The sequence below is a fragment of the Rissa tridactyla genome, chromosome 7 (assembly GCF_028500815.1).
Source record: "Rissa tridactyla isolate bRisTri1 chromosome 7, bRisTri1.patW.cur.20221130, whole genome shotgun sequence".
NCBI classification, from domain to species: domain Eukaryota; kingdom Metazoa; phylum Chordata; class Aves; order Charadriiformes; family Laridae; genus Rissa; species Rissa tridactyla.
In genome coordinates this window covers 54,033,832-54,055,104 of record NC_071472.1, presented here as the reverse complement: position 1 = coordinate 54,055,104, position 21,273 = coordinate 54,033,832, and the positions used below count along the sequence as shown (strand labels likewise).

The following is a 21,273-nucleotide window of genomic DNA, read 5'->3' as shown; positions in this document are numbered from 1 at the left end:
AGGCCAGGAGCGGAGGCTCCGAGGAAAACCATAAATATTGCGAGTCTGGTGATGAAGGAGCGCGATGGGGATGGTGATGGGGAGCTGGCAGGAGGGGAGGGAGGGACGGAGGGAGGCTGCGGATTCTGCGTTTTTTGCTGGGGCCTCAGCAGAGCCCAATAGTTAATCATTAAAATATGCTTATATGTAACTAATCTCTGCAGGACAATGAACTGAGAAATTATTTAACGCAATTTAAATGGGTCATAGTAGTCACTATAATAAGTGTGCCTCGAGCCAATGGGAGCTATCAGGCTCCTATAAAAGCGGGTGGGGAAGAAATAGCAGCTGGTGGGAAGAGATCACCAAAGACCCGGTGCGTGTCCTGAGCCGCCTCCCGACACGGGCAGATCCTCCCGATCCGCCTGAAATCAGGCTCCAGCTGCGGGCTGAGCCCTTCTTCAAATATTTGTGATCCCTTCGGCGGTCAGAGGCTGCGGTGGGAAGGACGGGGTCTGCCCGGAGCCATCGCGCTGCCGATGGGGACCGGAATCGCCTACTTAAGTCTAAAAAGGTGAAATTCAGCAGCGCCGTGAGTTGGGGGGGTGGCGTCGCTGGGGTCGGGGGTGAGCGGGATGCTCTCCCACCAGGCGGGTCGGACCCGGGGACGGTGGCTGGTTTTGGTGAAACCCCGTTTGCATTTGCAGTCTGGGAGACGCGAGGGCGTTAGCGGCGTTATCGCGGCGTTATCCTGCGGGGAGACGCAGCACGGAGCGGGGTTTTGCAAGGGAATAGAGGGGGGGGGGGGAAAAACAATGGAAACGGATTTTAGTGGATTTTGATGGGGCTGTGAGAGGGATTATATCAGCTGGGCGCTTCGTGAGCTGACCCCAACGGCTGTCTCTCAAGTCCTGTCCTCTTGCGAGCTCAGTGCTTGGTCCCAGCCTCCCCACCGGCGCGTTTCGGCTTTATCCCTTTAACCCCAAGGGGCCGATGCGCCTGGAGCCGTTGCTGAGCGCAGCTGGGACCCTCCACCATGGCTGGGGTGAGAATATGTCTGCTGGAGGGAGAAGCGACATTGAGCCTTCTGCCAGCCTCCTTGCCTGCCTTAAAATACCCCAAAGAGGTGTTAAGTGCCGTTATTTGTAGCTCCAGGGGATGTGTGCCCTTGCTGCCAGTCCTTAGATAAACTGTAAATCCCAACACCTCCGGACACGGGTTTCATCCCGCCACTTGCTTTTTCTCCAGTCTTTTACTTTAATAGCGTTTCACCTGTCTCTTTTTGTGACTTTTCTGTCGTTCGTCCAATTTTAAGTCACATACAGTTGATTTGTACCAAACCCCGCGTCACGTGGAATCGGCCTTCAGCTCCCTTTTCCCCGCTTGCGAACAAGCAAATGGGTGCGAGGCCTTGGGGAGGTAACCGTGGCCGCGCCGGCCGGCTGCTCTCCCATCCAGAAAATAAAGAGCACAGCCTGTTTCCTGTTAAATTTCGCTGGTCGCATTGATTTACATTGTTTGTCTCGTGTTTTATGGCTTCCAAGCCGATGTTGCGTTAAGCCGGCTGGGGTTTAGGCAAGAAATCAAAGGCAGGCACTGGCAGGCTTCCCCGGCTGCATTCGTGAGGGCTGAGCGCACAGTCACATTTCCTTAGTCGCCGGAGGAGAAACAGCGGCGCTGCCTCGCTTGTGCCCCAGCCGCTTCGCATCGATGCCGCGCGGGGAAAAGGCACTTGTCCGACAATTTTTGGCAAGTCAAATTGTCAGGCAACGCGGGCGGTGGAGGGGCCGCATCCCCCTGCGCCAGGGCTGGGCATTCCTGTGGCCACCGGAGCCGAGGTTTGGTGGCCGTGGGGTGTCTCCTGTCTTTATCTCGACCTACAAGCTTTTTTTTATCTTCTGTTCTCCTTCGACCTGTTGAGGAGGGGAGTGAGAGAGCGGCTGGGTGGGCGCCCGGCAGCCGGCCAAGGCCGCCCCGCCGCAAACACGGACCGCGGCAGAAATTCGTACGCACAGCTATACGTGTGTATATAGGATCATAGAACACAGCGAGTTGGAAGGGACCCATCTGGATCATCCCATCCAACTCCCTGCTCCTCGCAGGGCTACCCAAAACTAAACCATATGGCGAAGAGCGTCGTCCAGATGCTCCTTGAGCTCTGACAGGGTCGTGCTATGACCACTTCCATGGGGAGCTTGTTCCAAAATATATATATATATATGTGTGTGCATTATATATATGTGTACGCCTCTCCAGGCCGGCATGGGGAGGCCATTCATATGGGTACCACTGATTTGAGGTGGCACGTTGCAGATCTGGGTCGCTGATGCTTTGCTTCCGTCGTCCTTGCTGGCTCTCAGCAGCTCTGTGCCCTGAGGCGTGGAGGTGTCCGGACCAAAAAAAAAAACAAACCCCAAACAACTGCTTTCCATCCGCCTCGGGTTAGCTTTCTGCAGAGCGAGGCAGGGATTTCTGCCCAAAGGAACCCGAAGTATTTGGAATCGAAAGCCCTGATCTAAGGGCAAAAGCTTCTCGACGGCCGCACGAGTGAAGAAAGTTTCTTCTTTCGTTTTACAAGCGTCAGCAGCACGTTGGCTGGGGAGTTCTGCCCTTTCTGCACTGTTTCTGGCAGAGAAAGTCTCGTTTTTTCCTTAGGAAAACAAGAAATAGAATATTCCTATAGGGCTGAATGCGAGTGAACGTGAAGAAATTAGTATTAGGGAAGCCCCCGACAGAATTCAGCTGGTTCCTACGGCAATAGGCCGAATGGCATTTAGCATTCACTGCAAGTTGTCTATTGACGTGCGGGTGTTTGGAAATAACGGAGAAGCCGTGCGGGGGGTGTTGGAAGCAGGATGGGCCAAGAGAGTCCCGATTTTGCCATTTCTGCTCCCTTTCTCTCCATCGCAGTCTGGAAAATTGGCGTATTGACGGCTGCTCTCTCCTATCGATTTAAAAGTCCTGTTGCAGGAGGGCGGGTTCATTATTTGCCTCTGCTGGCGCAATTGCGGTTTTCTGGGGGTAGGGGGGGGGCAGAAAAGAGATTACTTCCTTTTGAGCCCCAGGTTTTTCACACGAAGGGGCAGAGCTTCACTAGATGATTTCTTTGGTGCATTTTATTCTTCTCTGTAGCGCTTTTTTTTAATTTAACATCTGTTTCATAGTTGAGGGGGATATTATCCGCTGGTTGGAGCTGGGGATGGGGAGAAAGGAGGTCTGGATTTTGTAACTTGTCTAGAATGAAATTATAGTTTGATACGGGCCATTTTTCGGTGGGTGCAAATCTCGGGTGTCTTCACACCCTCAGGTTCTCAGCTGGGCCTCACTGCTCCCATCACCTCTCTAACGAAGGTGCCTCGTCTGTTTTCAATTTGGGCTATTTCCCTCCTTGTTGCAAACCCAGCAGCGTCTCCATGAGCTCAGAGAGCGCGTTAAGTGCCGCGTTCCCATTTTGAAAGGCCACCGTGAAAATAAATGATTGATGGAAACCAAACAAGAAGAGGGAGCTCCGCAGAAGGTACCGCTCCTCCCTCCCCTATTTACCCTTCTCCCAGACTTTGTCCCCAGGGGCTCAGGCTTCACCCGTTTCATGACGTGCCTCACTCAAGACCTAATGTTACAGCCTTGGGAATTAAAAAAAAAATAAAAATGGGTCTAAACCAAGGTTTTTCAAGCAACACCCCGGGCTGAGCTGTTCAGCTACTGCAAATGGGGGAAAACCACAGCCAGGGTCGGGTGCTGGATGCAGCAAGTGAGCCTGTCCCCCAAAACAATGGGATTTTATTTTATTATTTTTTTTTTAGGGCATCGCATTACCCTCCTCATCCCCCCCCTCCCCCCCCAGGAATCCAATTGCTGAACCGACACTTGCTGGTGATGAGCCTGAGCGCAGCAGGGCTGCACGGCATCCCCCGCGGAGGGGGAATTAGGGTTTAATTTGGTTTCTTTTCGCTGACAAACCAAGCCCAACCATAAAGGAGGCAGGGCGTGATGAAAACACCGCAAGCCTGGAACAAGAAACCGCGGTGGGGATGGGATTTAAATCCCGCCTTGTCTGATCTTTAATGGTGTGAACTTTAACGCCACTTGTAAGAAACGCCAAGAGAAGGGCTGCACCATGTAGGATTTCATTAGCGGTCTTAATGATGTTCCTTCAGAGCTTTATGTAATTTTAAAACCCTTTACGCTTCCGTAGCTCCTTGCAAGCTGGCCAGCTAACGAAGGGAAGGAGTGACGGACCTGCTGGGGTTGTAGGTATGAACGTTGCGCCGGCACTGCTTTCCCAACGCCCGCGCCCAGCACCTGATGGAGATGCCAACGTGTTTAGACGACGGGATGTTTTCCGTTTTTCAGAACTGCTGCGGTTGCAAGAGCCCAAGTGTCATCAAGCCACCCTGCTCCCGAGAAACTCATGGCACGGAGCGTAGCCAACTGCCCGGGCACGGCGTGTGCGGCCCGGGCGATTTCACCGGGGTCTCGCTGCTGCCACCACAACCAGAGGCTCTGAAAGCCTTCGATCCGATGCAATCAGAGCTCTGTGTCTTTGGGAAGGGGGTTTTGGGTGTCTTTTGGGTTTTTTTTTTTTAGATGCTGGAGTTTTTGAGCTGCTCTTTCACCTCCTTGCACTGTTTTCCAGACACAGAAAGAGACAATTTCTTGTATCACTGGCATTATAAATAAGCTAATGGATATTTAGCTCATTAAGTGGCCGCCACACATGCTGCTGCCGCTTTACAAACTCAGGACTTAATCCTGCAAACTGCTGGGTATTTTCAGCCATTTAAACTTCACGGGATAAATCCCGCAAGAAACAGCTTATCCCCCTTCTGTTAGGGGTTGGCGTGCTGCCGGCGCTGCTTTCCCAGGCAGCTCCCTATGGACGCGATGAAGGAACGCGCCGAGGACGGGCGGCGCGGGTGCAAGGGGGCTCTGAGGAGCGTCGCTCCTCGCTGGTGGATGAAAACCCAGCGCTTTGCTCCTGCCGCCACGACCAGCCACGCAGGGCGCCTCGGCAAAAGCATCCGGGAGCACCGCGCGTCCCTGGAAGCGAACGCCTTCAGCAGCGTGGTGCTGGTCATATGAGATGCTATAGGAGCTCCGGCTTAGCTGGTCTCTGTGATATTGGAATTTTTTTTTAAATTATTTTATTTTTTTAGGGAAACCTAAAGGAAGGGAAGGAATTAGGCAATGGCTTGTTCTCAGATGTTCCCGTGCTGGAGACGAGTTCTCCGCCTGCGCACGTCCGTCGTGCCACATAGGCAGCTGTCTGCAAGCCAGGAACACGGGAAGATGCCTATAAATGTAAAAGAGGAGAGTATTCACTCCTGCGCTTGTGACTGGAAAAACAGCTCCTCCTGTATTTATTGGATGGCTAGGACTGCCTACCGGCTGGAAAAACCCGAGGACTCTGCACCTCCAGAGGCTCCTACAGCTGGGGAAAAAATCTCCCCGCGAAATAAATACATCTGATGGCTAAAACGCCTCGCCTGCGAGAAGAGGGATGAGGACTGCACGGAGATATTCCTAGCCCAGTAATTATTTCTCCAGGCACGTGGAAAGATCAATTCTCAGCTGTCACATTTATAAAGCAGCAGACACAAGATCAGACAGAGACGGGGGAATATGGAGCTATTTATCACAAAGAGCTGCTTTACGGGGTTGGAGCAGAAACTGTCTCGTCCCCCTCTGAGCCACAAGCGGGTTAAGGTTGGGTTGCAGCCACCTAAAGAAAAGTCCCTCTTCTCCTGACTTTGATAATTTCGGTTTAAATTCTCCTGGTCTGCGGCCAAAAAGCCAGCCCTGCTTGGCGACGGAGCGTGGCCCTGCTGCGACTGGGGAAACAAGGGGTCAAAGCTGGGGCTGGGGCTGGAGCTGGCGGGGAGGTGGGATTCTCGGGGCTGCAGCACCCGGGTGATGTGGGCCGGGAGGGTCTGGGTCTGCAGCCGTGCCCAGACCCCTGGTCTGCACCTCCAGCAGTGGCCTGAGCCAGAGCAAAGCGTTTGAAGCATAACCAGGTCCGACGTGTCACGCTTTGCCCTCCCATGGGATGCGAGCGGAGTTTTTCTGTTTTCAGGCCAATAGGTAGGGGCAGCTGCAGCAAGGGATGGGTGAGAGCGGGTCGGAAGAGCAGGATGAGCCCGTGCCCTGCGAGACCCCTGGGATCACCGCCGCGCACTGAGACAGGGCCAAGCCGGGGGTAGAGGAACGATGCTCTCAGCTTACGCACAGGATGGTGCTGTGCATTCGGGTTAGGTGGATCCCGGTGCTGGCAGATGGGGCTTTTTGCAGGCAAACACCAAGAACGGCACATTTCTGGTCCCGCAGTGATTCCCGGGGCTTGGTTTTTCTGGCTTTGGCGGTGAAATACAAATTGAAAACCCCCAGCGGTGCCCCAGCCCATCGGTGCATGCACCACGTCTGCTCCGGCATCCCCTGGGGCAAACTTTGCACCGCTAAGATGATCGATACGCGAGGCAGCCGGGCCAGAAAAATAATATCGGTAGCGGAGAAAAACAATAAAAATGAGCGTGCCTCTGGGAAACGTGGAGAGAGACGTGAGCGTCCTTCCAAGTTAACCAGCGTGCTCGCTGGGTTCGCGGCTGACAGGTTTGCTCTGCGGGTAAGACAGACTGCGCCCCGCGCAGGGCGTGATCCTGGGTGCAGAAACCTGTATTCAGCAGAAACATCTTATTCTCCTGCTGTGAGGGGAGGCAGAGGTGTGTCATCAGCTTAATGTCTTGTGGGGCCCGTTTTCCCTAAACTCAGAGGTCCGTGAACACAGTCCTTGGATTTTCTCTGCCTCCGGGGATCGTTAAGTCTTCCCTGATTGTCCGAGTTGGGGTTTTTCTGGAGCAGTCTGCACTTACAGACACCGCCGGGATCCATCTGCGGTGCTGGGCACCACCTGCCCCCGTTGCTCCGTGATGTGCAGCCAGGAGCGGTGTATTCCCGTCCCCTGCCCCTGCTCCCGGGGTCTGGAATAACCCTCAGCCCAAGGTAAACTCCGGGCATTTGGGAGGCCGGGATGTGCAGAGGGATGCTGCCCCATGGTCCTCCCCTGGCCAAGGCACCCGCCCAGGGCTGGAGGTCTGCGCTGGTTTACCTGCCGGCCCTTTACTTTGTGGGTGAGGTGTTAAGTCCATCCTTTTTCCCCTTGTCAGAGGGCAGTTTTGTTCGTATTCATAAAGGCAGAGATAACAGGACTGATTTAAGCACGTCTTTGGCGCAGAGCCAACGAAGCACTTAAGCGGGGTTGCTCCGGGGAGGAAGGATGCCCAGCCGTGCTCTGGGCTGGGAGACAGCACTGGCACACGCGGGGGCCGGGGATTTTGAAATTAATTCTACCTAAAGGCCAAATGAATTTCCCGGGTGCACGGGACAAGCTGAAATCCAACCCACTTGCTTTCTGCTTTATCGTATCGGTATCCTCCTCCAAACCCCTCCGTTCCCTCAGTTCCTTCTGTAACGGCTCTATCCATACATATCCTTCTAGAATGGCTCTATCCATACATATCCTTCTATAACGGAGGTAACAGGGAGGTTTTTTTCAAGGCGGAAGCGACAGCTGAGCCTCTCACCCCCCCCCCGGGTTTTCAAAACTGCCTTTAGTGAGCATGGGGATGAAAGCCACAAGCACCAACCCTCCTCCATCTGCCTCTCGGCGAGGGAGAGATCCTCCCCGTGCGAGACAGCCAGCGAAAAGCCGGGTTGTGCAACCGCTGCCGAGGCATTCGAGGAAAAAGAATAATATTTAACAGTTCTGGCAAGAACACGCCTAAGCCGGCAAGCTCAGCTCTCCTTGCTCCAGGCGGGGAATGAGCTGGGCAAAGCCAGAGGGAAATTCTTTGCATTCTCAGGATTGGGAAGGTGGAATTAAAGTAAAACACTCCTGGATGAGGGCCAGGATACCTGGAGTAGTAAGCTTTCTGTTGCTTCTAAATATCAAACTGGAATTGAACTCAGGACGACTTTTGGAGTGGAATTGGTGTCAGGAAAAGCATTGTATTGGAAGTCCAAGGCGGGGAAAAAAAAAAATAAGATGACCTCTTTTTTGTCTCTGAGTGTGCCAGCCCTCCAGCTAGCAGAGGTCAGGGCAGCGTCGCTGGGGACTTCACCCGCTCACGTGCTGGCCCAGCAACTCGTATGATGTGGTAGAGAAGCTGCGGCTCACTGGGCAGGTCTTGCTATGAGCGTAAGGAAGCAAAATCCATCACTGCTGCTGGAGCTGTGACGGTCCACGCTGTGCAGGATGGCTCCTGGCTCCTGACGTGACCTGGACCCGATGCCAGGAGGGAGCGCGGATGCAGACACCGGGCTCGGTCCCTCCAGGCGATGATGTCCAGCTTGGTCTTTGCCATAGCAGTGATTTGGAGAAAAAGTTTGGTTTATGTTGTGGCTCACATTGGGAAATAACGTGAAAAAAAAAGTTTAACGTAAGCTCCTAAATAGCACCAGCTTGCAGGACTCAGGGCTGCTCTTCCCTCCTCTTCCTCGGCGGTCCCAGATGCACTGTGCGGCATTGCGAGAACTGGAAACAACCGTAAGTTGTGCCGCTGCCAAGGGAAAACCGGGCAGAAAGCAGGGACAGGCACCAGGACCCGCTTCTGTTCCTCTTGGAGCTCTGCAAACCCTGGCTATGGCCCCGTAGCGCCAGACCTGCCCCCCCGCCGAGCTGCGGCTTCGGTCCTGGGCTCATCCTTCACCCCACGCGTGCGGCTGAGCCCCCGGCGAGGAGGAATTATCTCCCAGCTTCAAGGAACAAAATGGGAACAAGCCGATAAGGAACAGCCAACGCAACTGTCAGATGCTGAGCAATTAAGTGCCGTGGCTTCTCATCGTGTTTATCCACTGGCAACAGCAACTTCACGGCCGAGAGTTAAGCTCTTGTCTGTACCCAAACTTGGCGTGACGCAGTATTTGGTGGGTTATTTGATCCACAGCTCCCAGACGAGCGGATTAAAGCAGGGCCCAGCGTGGGGCACCCGCTATGTACAGTAGCTGCGTCTGCTTCCTACAGCAGCACCGGGGAACTTGGGGAATGGTGGGTTTTTTCCCCCCTCCCCGAGGCATTGTTTGATTGCCACAGATTGGAAGCCTTTAAAAGGGATGATCTCTGTGAGTCACAGTTAAAGCCATAAAAGAAAAACCAATAAAGCGATCTGAAAAGTGCTGTTTAATGGATTGAGGCAAACTTACTGGAAACAGGATACAGACTGTTTCATCTTTAAATCGTTAGTTCAAATCCAGATGCATTCGGGAGCAAATGACATTTATTCCCCGTCAATAGCTGTCAGAGAAAAGAAAGTGGAAAGGAGTTTTACCAAACCTGAAAGGAGTTGCTGGTTTCTCCGTGCTCCCAGCAGCTCCCTGGGCACGTCTGAAAGCCTTACAGACTCTTTAAAACTTGGTCTTTACAGGGCAGAGCATTTCCCGACGTGAAAATACTTGTCCTGCACACAGATACCTGCTCACGTGGCTGCCTTGGCTTAATTTTCTGAGCAAATAAAACACGCATGAGCCACACCGCGTTCGCCCCACTCGAGAGCGATGCTTCTCCATCGCCTCGGAGAAGTGGGAGGCAGAGAACCGTATCGGGTCTCCGGGCAGCGAGCGTTGGCTCATCGTAGCGCTGGCAACCATGTTCCTGAACAGGCTCGTAAAAGTTTTATGATGGGCGCTTTGCAAGGGCTATGAGAGACGAGGTAATGGGCTGTGATTAATTCTTGCATCCTGTCGGTATCGCTGTCAGCTCAGGCACCGTCGCTCGGCATCTCGTGAGGCCGGGATGACGGCAAAGCCCAGCCGGTACCTCCCCAGCCACGCAGGATTCGTACCGTCTCTCTGGGAGACGGGACAGTGAGTCAGACCTGATTTTAGGGCTTTCAGGATTAAAAGGGGATGTTCTCCCGCACGGTGGTTCCCATCCTTTTCATACCAAGATCTTGCTCCCAGTGCCGATTCCCAGCCCCGGTGTCCCCAGCCAGCCGAGTCTTTACCGAGCCTGGTGGCACCGAATCGGTGACAGTGTTGATCATCTCTGCTGGATGCAGGGGCGGCTTTTCCCAGACTGAACTTTGGGCTGGCACCATGTTAAATCCCTTTAGCTGTTTGGTTTTTTTTACCCCCTGTTTGGCAAGCGACATGAATTTGGGGATTGTCCCACGGGATCGTTCCCTTTGATATAACCCTGTAGCGGTGGTGAATCTTCCGCAGGGTGTTTGTCTGCGTACGGTGATGCCAGCGGGGCCAGACCTCCTGTATGTAACGAAGAAACCGGTTTTTAGTTTGATTTAGACTTTAGATATCACCATGTCAATGTTAAGAGGTCAAATTCAACCTATTTTCCCACTCTGTAGCTGTCTTTCTGCTTAGAGCACTGACAAGGAAGCCTAAGGCCAGTCTTTATTAGAGATTATTTAACCTATAGATGTGTCTTCTCCTGGCCTGAGCTTGCTGTAGTTGCACCTCCAGGGACAAAGTGCTGCTCCAAGTGCCCCTCGGTCCTCGCCTGGCCGCTCACCCAGCTGTGGGCCAGAGAAGCGGTGCCATGTGCCCGCAGCCAGCTCGGGCTCCAGCCCGATGCTATTCCAGATGTTTCCACACTCGCGCAGGTGGTAGACACATGGCTCCTGCTTCCCCACTGCCGCCAAACAGCTGTGTGACACCAGACAACACCTGAGCTGGGAGGCCAGGTACTCCCTGCCATCTGCGTGTCTATGAAAATGTTTAACTGTAGCTTTTCCCAATTTATCAGAGAGTTGCAGCGCTGCACTTCAACCCCGCTCGCCCAGGACAACGGGACAGCGGGTTTTGGATGGTTTTAGCTGTAAAACCACGCTCTGAGCCCTACGCCAGTGGGTCGCAGGCGGTGAGGAGTTTTCTCCTTAAAATATTGTTATAAATCACGTCTTTCCCCTTCTTCTCCAGCAATGGCGGCGTGTTGTTGTGGAGGGAGCCATGATAAAATCCAGCTGTTCCAGCTGTTCCCAGCCACCAACATCTGTCTGGCACCGCTGCCCGGGGTGTCGCTGCACGTGGGCTCACCCAGAGCTGCTCACGTGGCGGCGCGGCCCAGATGTGGGCGCGCTCCCCCCCCCCCGCTCCAGCTGTGCGCTCCAGATGTTTCCCGCCGCGCCCGCAGGGGTTAACGACACCCCCCCGACCTCCGCCCGGCCCCGCCCCCTCAGCTGTCAATCTTCCGCGGCGGCCCAACCGCCTCCCGCGACACATCGAGGCCGGCGACCAATCAGGGCGTGGTTGTGATTTCCATGGCAGCCGCAGCCGCGCGGCTGAGGGGAGGAGGCGGCGGCGGCGCAGCCGGTCCCGGTCGCGATCGCCGTCCCGGTCGCGACCCACTGCGATGGTGCCTGCGGGGAGCCGCGGCGGCGGAGGGGCAGCGGTGCTGCTGCTGCGCGGCTCCAGCCCGGCCCTGGCGGCGGCCGCCGCGGCGCGGGGGCGGTGGCAGCGCAGGTGAGGAGCCGCCGCCCGCCACGCACCTGAGGCGTACGGCGCGGTGCGGCGGGGCGGAGCGGGCCCCGGGCGCGGCCGTTCCCTCCCTTCCCCGCCCCGCCCGCGCAGCTCCGGCGGCGGCCGCCGTGCTCCGCCCTGCCGGCGCTGGGGCGGCTCCGGTGCTGCCAGAGCCGTTGGCTTTGTCGGCCGGGCCGGGCCGGGGGGCGGCCGCGGCCTGAGGCGGCGGCTGGGAGCGGAGCGGCGGCGTGGCCGTGCGGTGCCCGCGCCCCTCAGGGGCCGCTCTGTCCGGGGGAACCGGGCCGGGCCGCGCTGGCCGGGGCACACGGCTGTGCCGATCCCGTAGCCGCAGCCGGGAGCGCCCGAGGATGCCCGGCGGGGCCGGTTCGCTGCTGCCCGCCGGTGCCGCGGCGGGGTGCGAGGCGGATCCGAGCCGGGTAAATGGGAAAGTTTCCCTCCGGGCGGGCTGACTCGCTTAAGGAGCTGCCAGCGCTCCCGCTGGCTTTGTTCCGGCGCCGGGATGTGCCGGGGGAGGCTGGCCGCCGGAGCTCCGCCGCTGTGAGTAGGGGAGGCACGCAGAAATACTTGTGTAGCGCTGCTTTTATATCTGCGGACACAACCTGTAGTGCGTACGCGTTGTAGCGATAGTTTTATAGCACTGGACCTAATACGTCTCTTAGCTGGAAGTGGTTTTGCAGAATAAGCCATTTGCATGTGTTTATTGCGAACGTGTTGTGCAAATTTTTGTGGGTCTAGATCTTCTTAGTATTATTAAGCAGTTTGAAATACCTTATTTTATAGTGGAGCGCTGAAATCCCTCTTAGGAGGCACAGTGCACGTAAAAACGCACAAAACAGCAGCTCATCTGCTATTACTGTGCTACTGACTTTTTTCCCCCTCTCATTTGGTTTAGGTTTGTGTTTGGTTTTTTTTAATCATAAACAGCTATAAACCTATGTGTGTTGTCCATAAAACTCCTTTTGTTGCATTGTTCTCCAGTAGTAAGTGTAGTACTTAATAAACACTGTATATTCTTGCATCACTGGGAGCATGCTGCTAACTTTTTTTGACCATTCAATATGTAAATCCAGATAACTTCATGTATGCATTGTGTGTGTAGGTAGAGCAGAATATATAGAGTTCTTTGCTTTCATCTGAAGCAGAACATTTTAATTATCTGTACTTTAACCTCGTTCTAGAGGTCTTAAATGGTGGAAAACCTAAGTGTTGGGTTTTGAGTCTACTGGTAGCCTCACTAGTTATTTGGGGTCTGGTGTGTTTTTTCTCTCGCTTGTTAAGAAAGCTTCTAGGTGTTGGTAGATCCAGAGAAAGTAGAAATGCTTCTGAATTTATCTTTTTATTTATTTATAGATACCTATGTGTGTGTGTTTATCTATCTGTCTAGTATAGCGAAGGATTATGAAGAAAGCTGTGATTTTTTGGAGGGGAGTGGGTTAACTGCTAAAAGGAAAGGGTACAGCTTGCTTCATCTTTTACCTATTAATTATATGAGGGAAATGCATAAGCATATTTATTTTTTTTTACTCCTTGTAATGTTATTCTGTTAGAAATTGTGGGGTTATTACATGGTTGTATGCCGTCTTCCCCAATATGGGAACCTCAGACTCAGCAGTAGTCTATGGCTGTGAAGGTTAATTTGGCCTTTACAATTTTTCAGAGCTTTAGATTAAAAAAAAAAAAAACAAAACGCGTAGGTTCAAGGGAATGCAAGTGTGTGAACGACACTCCCATAGTTCCTACAGTGTGAAGTATAAGGGAATGTTGTTCACAGATCTGCATTCCCTTATAGTTCTGTATTTTGTCCAACTTTGCCTATCGTTCTACTTGTCAAACTGTTCTGCATGAAGTCTTCACTAGGTCTGGTGGCTGTGTTTCATCCCAGATGCTTTCCACCAGGTGACTTACTGATTATTTCTTTGTGGAGGTGAATAAAATTTGCTCATTCTGTTCTATCATCCTTTTTTACTGTATAACTAATGGGGGAGAAATCTAGAGAAAACAGCTGCTGGGCTTGGGAGCCAGGATGACTTAAAAAGCTAAAGATGGACTTGGTACTAAAGGCTTCTTGATTTTTATTTCTAACTTTGCTGAGTGTTTTGCTTGGGTTTTGCTTGCTTGTCCTGTACATTGACATTCCTCTCAGATTCTCTTACGTGACTGGCAGTAATACATGATATTCGATCTTCGGGGAAATCATTAAGGTGATTGTGCAAACGCTGCTTTGAAGGCATAAAAATGCTTTGTGAATACTTAAATGATTTTTGGAACAACCTTCTAAATGAGCCTACAACAGTTCGGATAGCTTCTTGAAGTGGCGTACTGTGAATATTTCAGTGGTGTTCCTTGGTGTTGTGCTATACCATTATCATGTAACTGTCAGCTTTCCTATGCAATCTTCTTTGCAGGGAACAAACACAAATGACCAGAAACAAACCAGTTCATTGAAGGAAAGGTTTTATGGAATGCGGAAAGACTAGCATTGTATGCAAGGGCTTCTTACTTGGACTATTCGATGAGCTTAATATAGAACTTCCTCTAAGAAATATAGTCTCCAGTTTTCTAAGTGTATTTTGTTTTGAATATGGTTCTTAAGAATTCTCAGTATCTGCTGCCTTTCCAGTATTTATTTCTACAATGGAAATGTGAAGGGGCAAGAAGAGGCAAGGAAGATACTGACATTTGCTTCTTCACGTCCTAGCGGGATTTTCATTTCTTCTTCTACAGTCAAGAGTAGAGAAGAGAGTGAAAATGGATAACAACAGTTTAGGGTTTTTCTCCATTCAACTTAGCTACCTTGCCACTGTGAAATGAATTTCCTCCGCAGATTTATACCGCAAGCTTTGGGTGTAGTAGTCAGACTGTGGCTGTGCATCTGAAAGGCAGCATCTCTGAACTGCAAGAATTTTCTGTTTCTGGGGTCTGTGTTTTGGCATCTACTGCATAAAGCCTTATGGGGGGGTAACAGCCCTAGAGACTGAGGGATTGAGTAGACCTCCTATGTAGGAAAAGAAAATCGTAGGAACATGGTAGGAGGATATGAGGGTAAACGGTAAAAACAGGGTGACAGGAAAGATGACTTACCGAAAGTATGAACTCTACCATTCTTCTACTCACCTCTGTCTTGCTCCTGCTTTCCAGCACAGGTGGGAGGGCACCGTGTTCTGAGAAGGATGACTTGGAAGCCTGTTGACACAGAGCTGAGTGTGGTCTTTTCTCCCAGAAAATTCTCTGGTAGTGTTGAGGTCAAACACTCTGAACGCTTGGGGAGATGCAGGAACAAATCCAAGCAGTACTACTATACTTGCTCTTTCTGGAAAGAGGTCTAGTTATCAGAATCTGAGCCAGAAGTTCAAGAGGTAGAAGCAGAGGACAAGCTAATCACTGAAAAACGTTTTAGATATATGTGTTTTGTTGTGTGTTTTTTTTTTTTTTATTTTATTTTTGAGAGGGATAATGCCAGTGTAGCTGTCCTGTTAATTTAATCTTGGAAAAAGCTGCCTGGTTGGTCTTGAGAAGGGAGGTGGTCATCACTCTTTCCAGCCTCCAAAGTGAAAGTCGGGGCTCTAGATCTTATGAGGGTTGCTTATTACTGGGTGGTAATGGGGCTTTTTTTTTTTTTTTCCCCCCCTGTCAAGGAATGCTTTGAACAACAACAAAACCCAAACTGTTCTAATGTAAAATACAAGTGAATGATTTGCCTCTTGACTAAGCTAAAAATCTTCAACATTTCTTGGTTGAACTTTAGGAAGAAGGTCTTGACCTGTGGCATGTAGGAGGAGGGAAGGAGGGAGAGAGAACTAGTGTGTGCAGAAGAAGGAAACAATGCAGTCGTTTTTGCTTTGCTAACATCATCTTGTGGCTGACTCATAGGCCTGACTTTTCTGGGAATAAAACTCAGTTACATACACTTCTGCTTAGCTGTACTTCCTTGTACTGAAACTTGTAGATCATAACTGTCTTTTTTTTTTTTTTGAGTTACACTTACATTTTTCTAGAAATTCATTTTAGTCTGTCAGTTGAAACAATTGCTCCTAAAGGCCTTCTCTACCATTGTAGTCATCTTCAGCTTCTTCAACTTATGACTGTGTTGTGTGTGTGTGTGTGTGTGTGTGTGTGTGTGTGAGGGGCTTGTGTTTGCTTTGGGTGTTGTTTTTCTTTAGGGTTTTTTATTTGTTTTGTATTGGGGTATTTTGTTAAGAGTTGTCTGTGGTTTTGGGTAGAGTGGCACTTTGCTCTTCTCAGGTGACAGTGGGTAAAACCCCACAATTTTTCAAAGCTCTACTGAAATGCTGACAAGATTGCTGATTGCCTAGTTGTGATTTTTAAATGCTGTCAGTTTAGTTACTGTTAACAGCAGAACATTAATGACTTGTAATAATCCCTGAGGTTGACAGATGTGATCCAAAGCACTCACTGATATAGAGAAGGGAGAAGGTGGGGTTTATTTGCAAGCTGCTAGAAGGGCAGTAGCTTCCGTATGTCATACTTGTCCCCAAGCTTCATATGTAACTTCAGGCAGAGAAGGGAGTTTGCTGGCTTGTAGAATAGATTAGTTTGCTGAGAGGTGCTGTTTCTGACTGCTCCTCTGCTGGTTTCCTCACATACAAAGGCTTCGTCTTGCCACGGTTGATGGCAGTTGTACGCTCCAGGTGTTGCTTCCAGGCGAGTGGAGCACAGAAGGCTGTAGGACAGCTTAATACTAGCTCTTTATGGTCTTGCAGCTTCAGCATCTTTGAACTTATCAAAAAAGTTACTGCCTCAAATGAAAGTATTTGTGGTTGATTGGTTGTGGGTGTTTTGTTTGTTTGGTTTTTTGTTTTTGTGACATGGATGGGTTTTTAGTTTTGTAGGTGAGTGGTCATTACTTAACGGCAGTTTAGGAAACCTGCTCACAGCCTGCAATGTGTATTTGCATTCACAGCTGGAATTGTGCTGAGAGTGAGTCATTGTTCTGCCTTACCCAGCCTGTGAACTCTGAGGGTTTCAGCCTTCAGTCAACAGGCTCTCCTCTGAGGCTGCTTGTTCTTCAGCTTGGTGCTGAAAGCTGGGGCTGGTTTGGCTTTGTTGTGTTTGTTTGGTTTTTTTTAAAGTGATACTCTAATATAAATGATAAAACAGTTGATGCGCTTGGGTCTTGATATGTTTTTCTCTAGTGATCAGCTGTCTAACTTTTGTATTTGGGGAATGTTATGTCTTCAAGTAGTTCTTAGTTTGGAAGATGAAGAATATTGTGGAGGGTTTGGTTTTGCTTTTTCTCTTTTTTTTTTTTTTTGAGGAAATGAGTTGTATGGGGGTATCCAAAATATTTAGTAATGGATGTGTTAGCTGCACAAACCCTTCATTCTAATACATGTTTAATTTGTTTTCAAATAGTGAGTTATACTATGCTATCATTGTAAACAATAGTACTGTACCTATCTGAAAGAAAATTTACAGGAGAAAAGTGGTGGCTTTTGGTGTGGTAAAATTCACTTTATTCAAATAATAGTCATATTGAAAAATTGTTCTGTTGCAGAATAATCATCATTGCTGAAATTGTAGACTAGAAAGCAGAATGAAAGCCATGTTATCGATACCTCACAAAATAGATGAGTGGTCGTCCTTGGTTTGCCTCTTTTTATTTGTAATAGTTGTAAGGGTTTAAAATTGACTGATTAATTTAAAAGTGATATTGCAGAACCAGAAGGAAGATTATGCTATGACATAAGTTAAATTTTTTTTTTTACAGTGTATTTTTCTGTTCCATGCTATAAATATGAAATGACTATATCTGTAAACTTCATTAATGTGGGCTGCCGTTATGCTTTATAAAGCATAGTTGTCTTGCTATTATTGTCAGTTGACTTTTGATTTGCTACATGGGTTTCTTACCATAAACCTTTCTGTGTAGTAACCGTATATTCAGAATCTTAACTCTGAAGCGTTAGGTCTTATCTTGGAGGGGGGAAGACTCTTGCTGTCATACCAGCAAAAATAGGGAGTTATCTAGACAGAGAGGCTAAAAGAAAGAGTGAGCTTACCAGCACTGCTTAAAAGGAATCCAAACCTTCTTATTTGAAGGAAGAATGCAGTATATGCTTTATTCTGGCAGTGCTTTATTACATGACTTAAAATTATGCAGGACTTCAACTCTTTTTTCTTTCTTCCTAATTTACTCAGTTTTTTAGCATTTCAGCTAACATTCCTCTGGAGTTCAAAATGCTGCATAAGATGTGGGGGGAAGTTGGTGGGTTTTTTGTTTTTTAATCAATGGAATAATGATTGATTATGGTTATGTTGAGTTTGGGTGGGGTTTTTTGAGGGAAATATCTCTAAGAGCCAAATTTTACATAAAGAAAACAATAAAGAAGGAAGTTAGGATGAAATCATTAGTTTTCTTTCGTATGTCCTGCTTTGTATTATCTGGATACTGGGATGGATGCAAACTTTTAAGTCAGCATGGGTGGTGGTGGTGGTTGTTCTTATTTAAATCAAGACTGATCTTAGTCTTGATCTTAGTCAACTTTAATCCTGGATTGTGTTTGTAGTCTTTAATGACTATACACTTCTTTAATCACAGCTTCCCTTGAAGTAAAAATTGAAGTTTCCCTTACTTGCTGCAACCTATTTTTCTTCACTGCTTAAAGGCCTTAATCAAAAATTGGACACTGTCAGTGTTGATAGGTAACTGTGAAACATCTTTTATTATCATCTCATATCCTGTGAAGGAAACAGGGCATTTAAAGCAAAACAGGAGATAAAGTAGTTATGTGAAAATGTGACAATGAGCAGGATACTGCTACCATCTATTCAGCAAGCCAGAGTTATTCTAATGCTTAAATTCTTCTGTAATTTATAATGTGATTTCTGTGGGGTGTCTTGTTCATTTGTTTTATCTCGGTAACTCTGTCTCAGAGTGGTCATTTTTTTGGTCTTTATTTTTTTTGCTGTGAAATCCCAAGTAAACAAGAGTGGTTTCTTAATAATTACTTTTTTAATGTGTAGAGTCCCATAGAAATGATGTCTTTGCTTGAATGTAAAGTTTAACGGTAGCTATCTAGTGGTAGAATTCTTTCAAATGTTGTTAAAATGTACCAGAGAACTTCTATGTAAATAGCAATTTTAGTCATGAATCTTGTTATGTTTTGTGTTGCTTCTATGGGTAAACAAAAGGGCTTTTTGTTATGGGACAATTGTATTTAGATTTTGCATTTACTAGTCTTAATGCAACACCAGGAGATAAAAGTTTTATTGAATGCTGTCAGGTATTTCTGTTGTTGATTTATTGTAGTAGTTCTTAACAAAGTTCTTAATTTTTTATTTTATTTTTTTTCCCCCCTGACTAGACCTTAATTTATTTTGGATTAGGATTCCCGTGACATGTGAACTAGAAGATAATTTGAAATAGAAGGCCTCTCTATTTTGAAGTGACAGTCTTTATCAAAATGGTTGGAAAACTCAAACAGAACTTGCTATTGGCATGTCTGGTGATCAGTTCAGTGACAGTGTTTTATTTGGGCCAACACGCTATGGAGTGTCACCACCGAATAGAAGAACGCAGCCAGCCTGTGAGGATGGAAAGTGTGAGAAGCACAGTAAGAACTGCTTCCAATGTAAATGCAAACAAAACCTTTGCTTACAACAAAGACATGCCTTTAATATTTATTGGAGGAGTACCTCGAAGTGGCACTACCTTAATGCGTGCCATGCTTGATGCCCACCCGGATATTCGGTGCGGAGAAGAGACCAGGGTAATCCCGCGAATTCTGGCAGTTAAGCAGATGTGGGCTAGATCGAGCAAAGAGAAGATCCGACTGGATGAAGCTGGAGTCACAGATGAGGTTCTGGACTCAGCAATGCAAGCGTTTTTATTGGAAATCATTGTGAAACATGGAGAGCCTGCTCCGTATTTGTGTAACAAAGATCCTTTTGCTTTAAAATCCTTAACTTATCTTGCTAGAATTTTCCCCAATGCCAAATTTCTTCTAATGGTACGGGATGGTCGTGCATCCGTGCATTCCATGATATCTAGAAAAGTCACAATAGCTGGGTTTGACCTTAACAGCTACAGAGACTGCTTGACCAAGTGGAATCGTGCTATAGAAACTATGTATAATCAGTGTATGGAGGTTGGTTTTGAAAGGTGTATGCTGGTCCATTACGAACAACTCGTATTGCATCCTGAAAGATGGATGAGAACTCTCTTAAAGTTTCTTCGCATCCCATGGAACCAAGCAGTGCTGCACCATGAAGAAATGATTGGAAAAGCAGGGGGTGTTTCTCTTTCAAAGTGAGTATGAGCATTCCTCCTTTACCTTGTATTGTTCTAAGAGGTAAAATAGTATGTTTTGTATATAAAAGACTCGGGAACCTGATTTATGGTGCATATTATCTGGATATTAAGAATCACTGTTCACTAACAACTTGCAAACTCGGATTGCTCCCACTAAGCAATTGTCCTGCTAACATACGTGTATAGAACATATGAATGAACGTTTAATTAATGGCCAGTCTAACTTGAATTTGGATATCTAGTATCAGCCTTACTTCCAGTATAGCTTTGCATTTCTCTGTGCCCCAAAATAAAGCTGGACTGTTTTATCTAGACTGGTGTTATTCATCCTAGCAAGATCACCCATTTCAGGAACTTAAGCGTTGTTGTCAATGCAAGAATGGCCTTCGAGTTATATTTGCCAAGAACATACTCTTCCAGGAAACTTGAGAAACTGTTCCAACAAAATAGAAAGCAGAATTGGCGTGCTTTTCTGTTGGCATGCACTCCTAAAAGGACAAGCGTTTTGAATAAAATTAACCTTGTTGTAAGCAAATCTCTCAGTGTTCTGTTGTGCCATCTGTGCACCTGATTTAGCTACTTCCAGTAACTAAAATCCAGCTCTGCTTAGAAAACTTAGATGTGTATTGTGAAAAAAAAAAAAAAAAAAAAGTTATACTCTGGTTTCTTTGCCACTATTTACAGCTGAACAACTGAAATACGGAAGCTGGCTTGTCTTTATATTGAGGGGGAAAAAGTGTGAATGTTTGAATCTCTCTTCCTGTTTTTGCTACGGCAGATACATCTACCAGATTGTCTTGTTTAAGTTTCTAAAATATTGATTAAAAAGCCCTATTCCAGCAGAAGGCATGCCCAGTTAAATTCCTTGGCTTCCGTTTTTCGAATATTCATCACTGGCCAAGTGCTTCTGAGTAAGAGGCACCTTGCACAGCAAGCAGTGTGGGCTGGGTAGAGACATGTCAAACTCGAATACAGAGTGATTCCATTTTTTTTAAAACCTGCAGTTTTGAGAGATAAAAATTGGGAAATTTTGTTTATTTAATGCCTAGGGAAATGACACTGTGGATTTTCTAATATATTGTAGGGGAATATGATTTAAAGCAAATAACAGAATTATTAGTCAGCAGCTACAAAGATAACTTAAAACTCAGATAATGGTTATATATCTACAATCTGGCGGTTTCACATCACCACTCCCACTGAAGAAACCCAGTCACCACCACTGTGTTCTCAGAGCTATCAAGAAGGCATCTCAACCCTTTCTTTTTTTTTTTTTTTTTGGTATTGTTTTTTAGCAGATTGAAGCCTTCTGATAATGTTAACCTGAAGCAATGCACTGTTGTACCTGTCTGCAAGCTGTATCTGCCTGCGAACTTCTCTTTAGTTACCTCTATCATGTTACTGGCAGCTGAGGGGGGAGTAAACTTACTAAGATAAATAGGGGTTGCCAAGTTCTGTTAAGTGTCCTGTAAAAATAACTATGCGTAATGCCATTTCTAGTAAAATATTACTAACTTAAAGCTTCCAGATTAGCA

General features: G+C 48.1%; 1 protein-coding gene across 11 annotated transcripts in view; it reads left to right on the top strand.

Moving 5' to 3' along the window:
* The first annotated feature begins 233 nt into the window (after positions 1 to 233).
* TPST1 (tyrosylprotein sulfotransferase 1) overlaps positions 234 to 21,273 on the top strand; it is a 41,333-nt gene continuing 20,293 nt past the window's right edge. For 2 of the 11 annotated variants that reach the window (XM_054209402.1, XM_054209398.1), the window contains exons 1-2: positions 11,234 to 11,448; positions 18,792 to 19,735. In XM_054209402.1, coding sequence (XP_054065377.1) covers positions 18,891 to 19,735 — 845 coding nt within the window. In that variant the 5' untranslated portion in view covers positions 11,234 to 11,448; positions 18,792 to 18,890. Of the gene's footprint in view, positions 554 to 11,224; positions 11,449 to 11,644; positions 12,004 to 18,025; positions 18,130 to 18,791; positions 19,736 to 21,273 lie in introns of those variants that run through there. The other 9 variants (XM_054209400.1, XM_054209404.1, XM_054209407.1 and 6 more) reach the window with 9 other exon arrangements.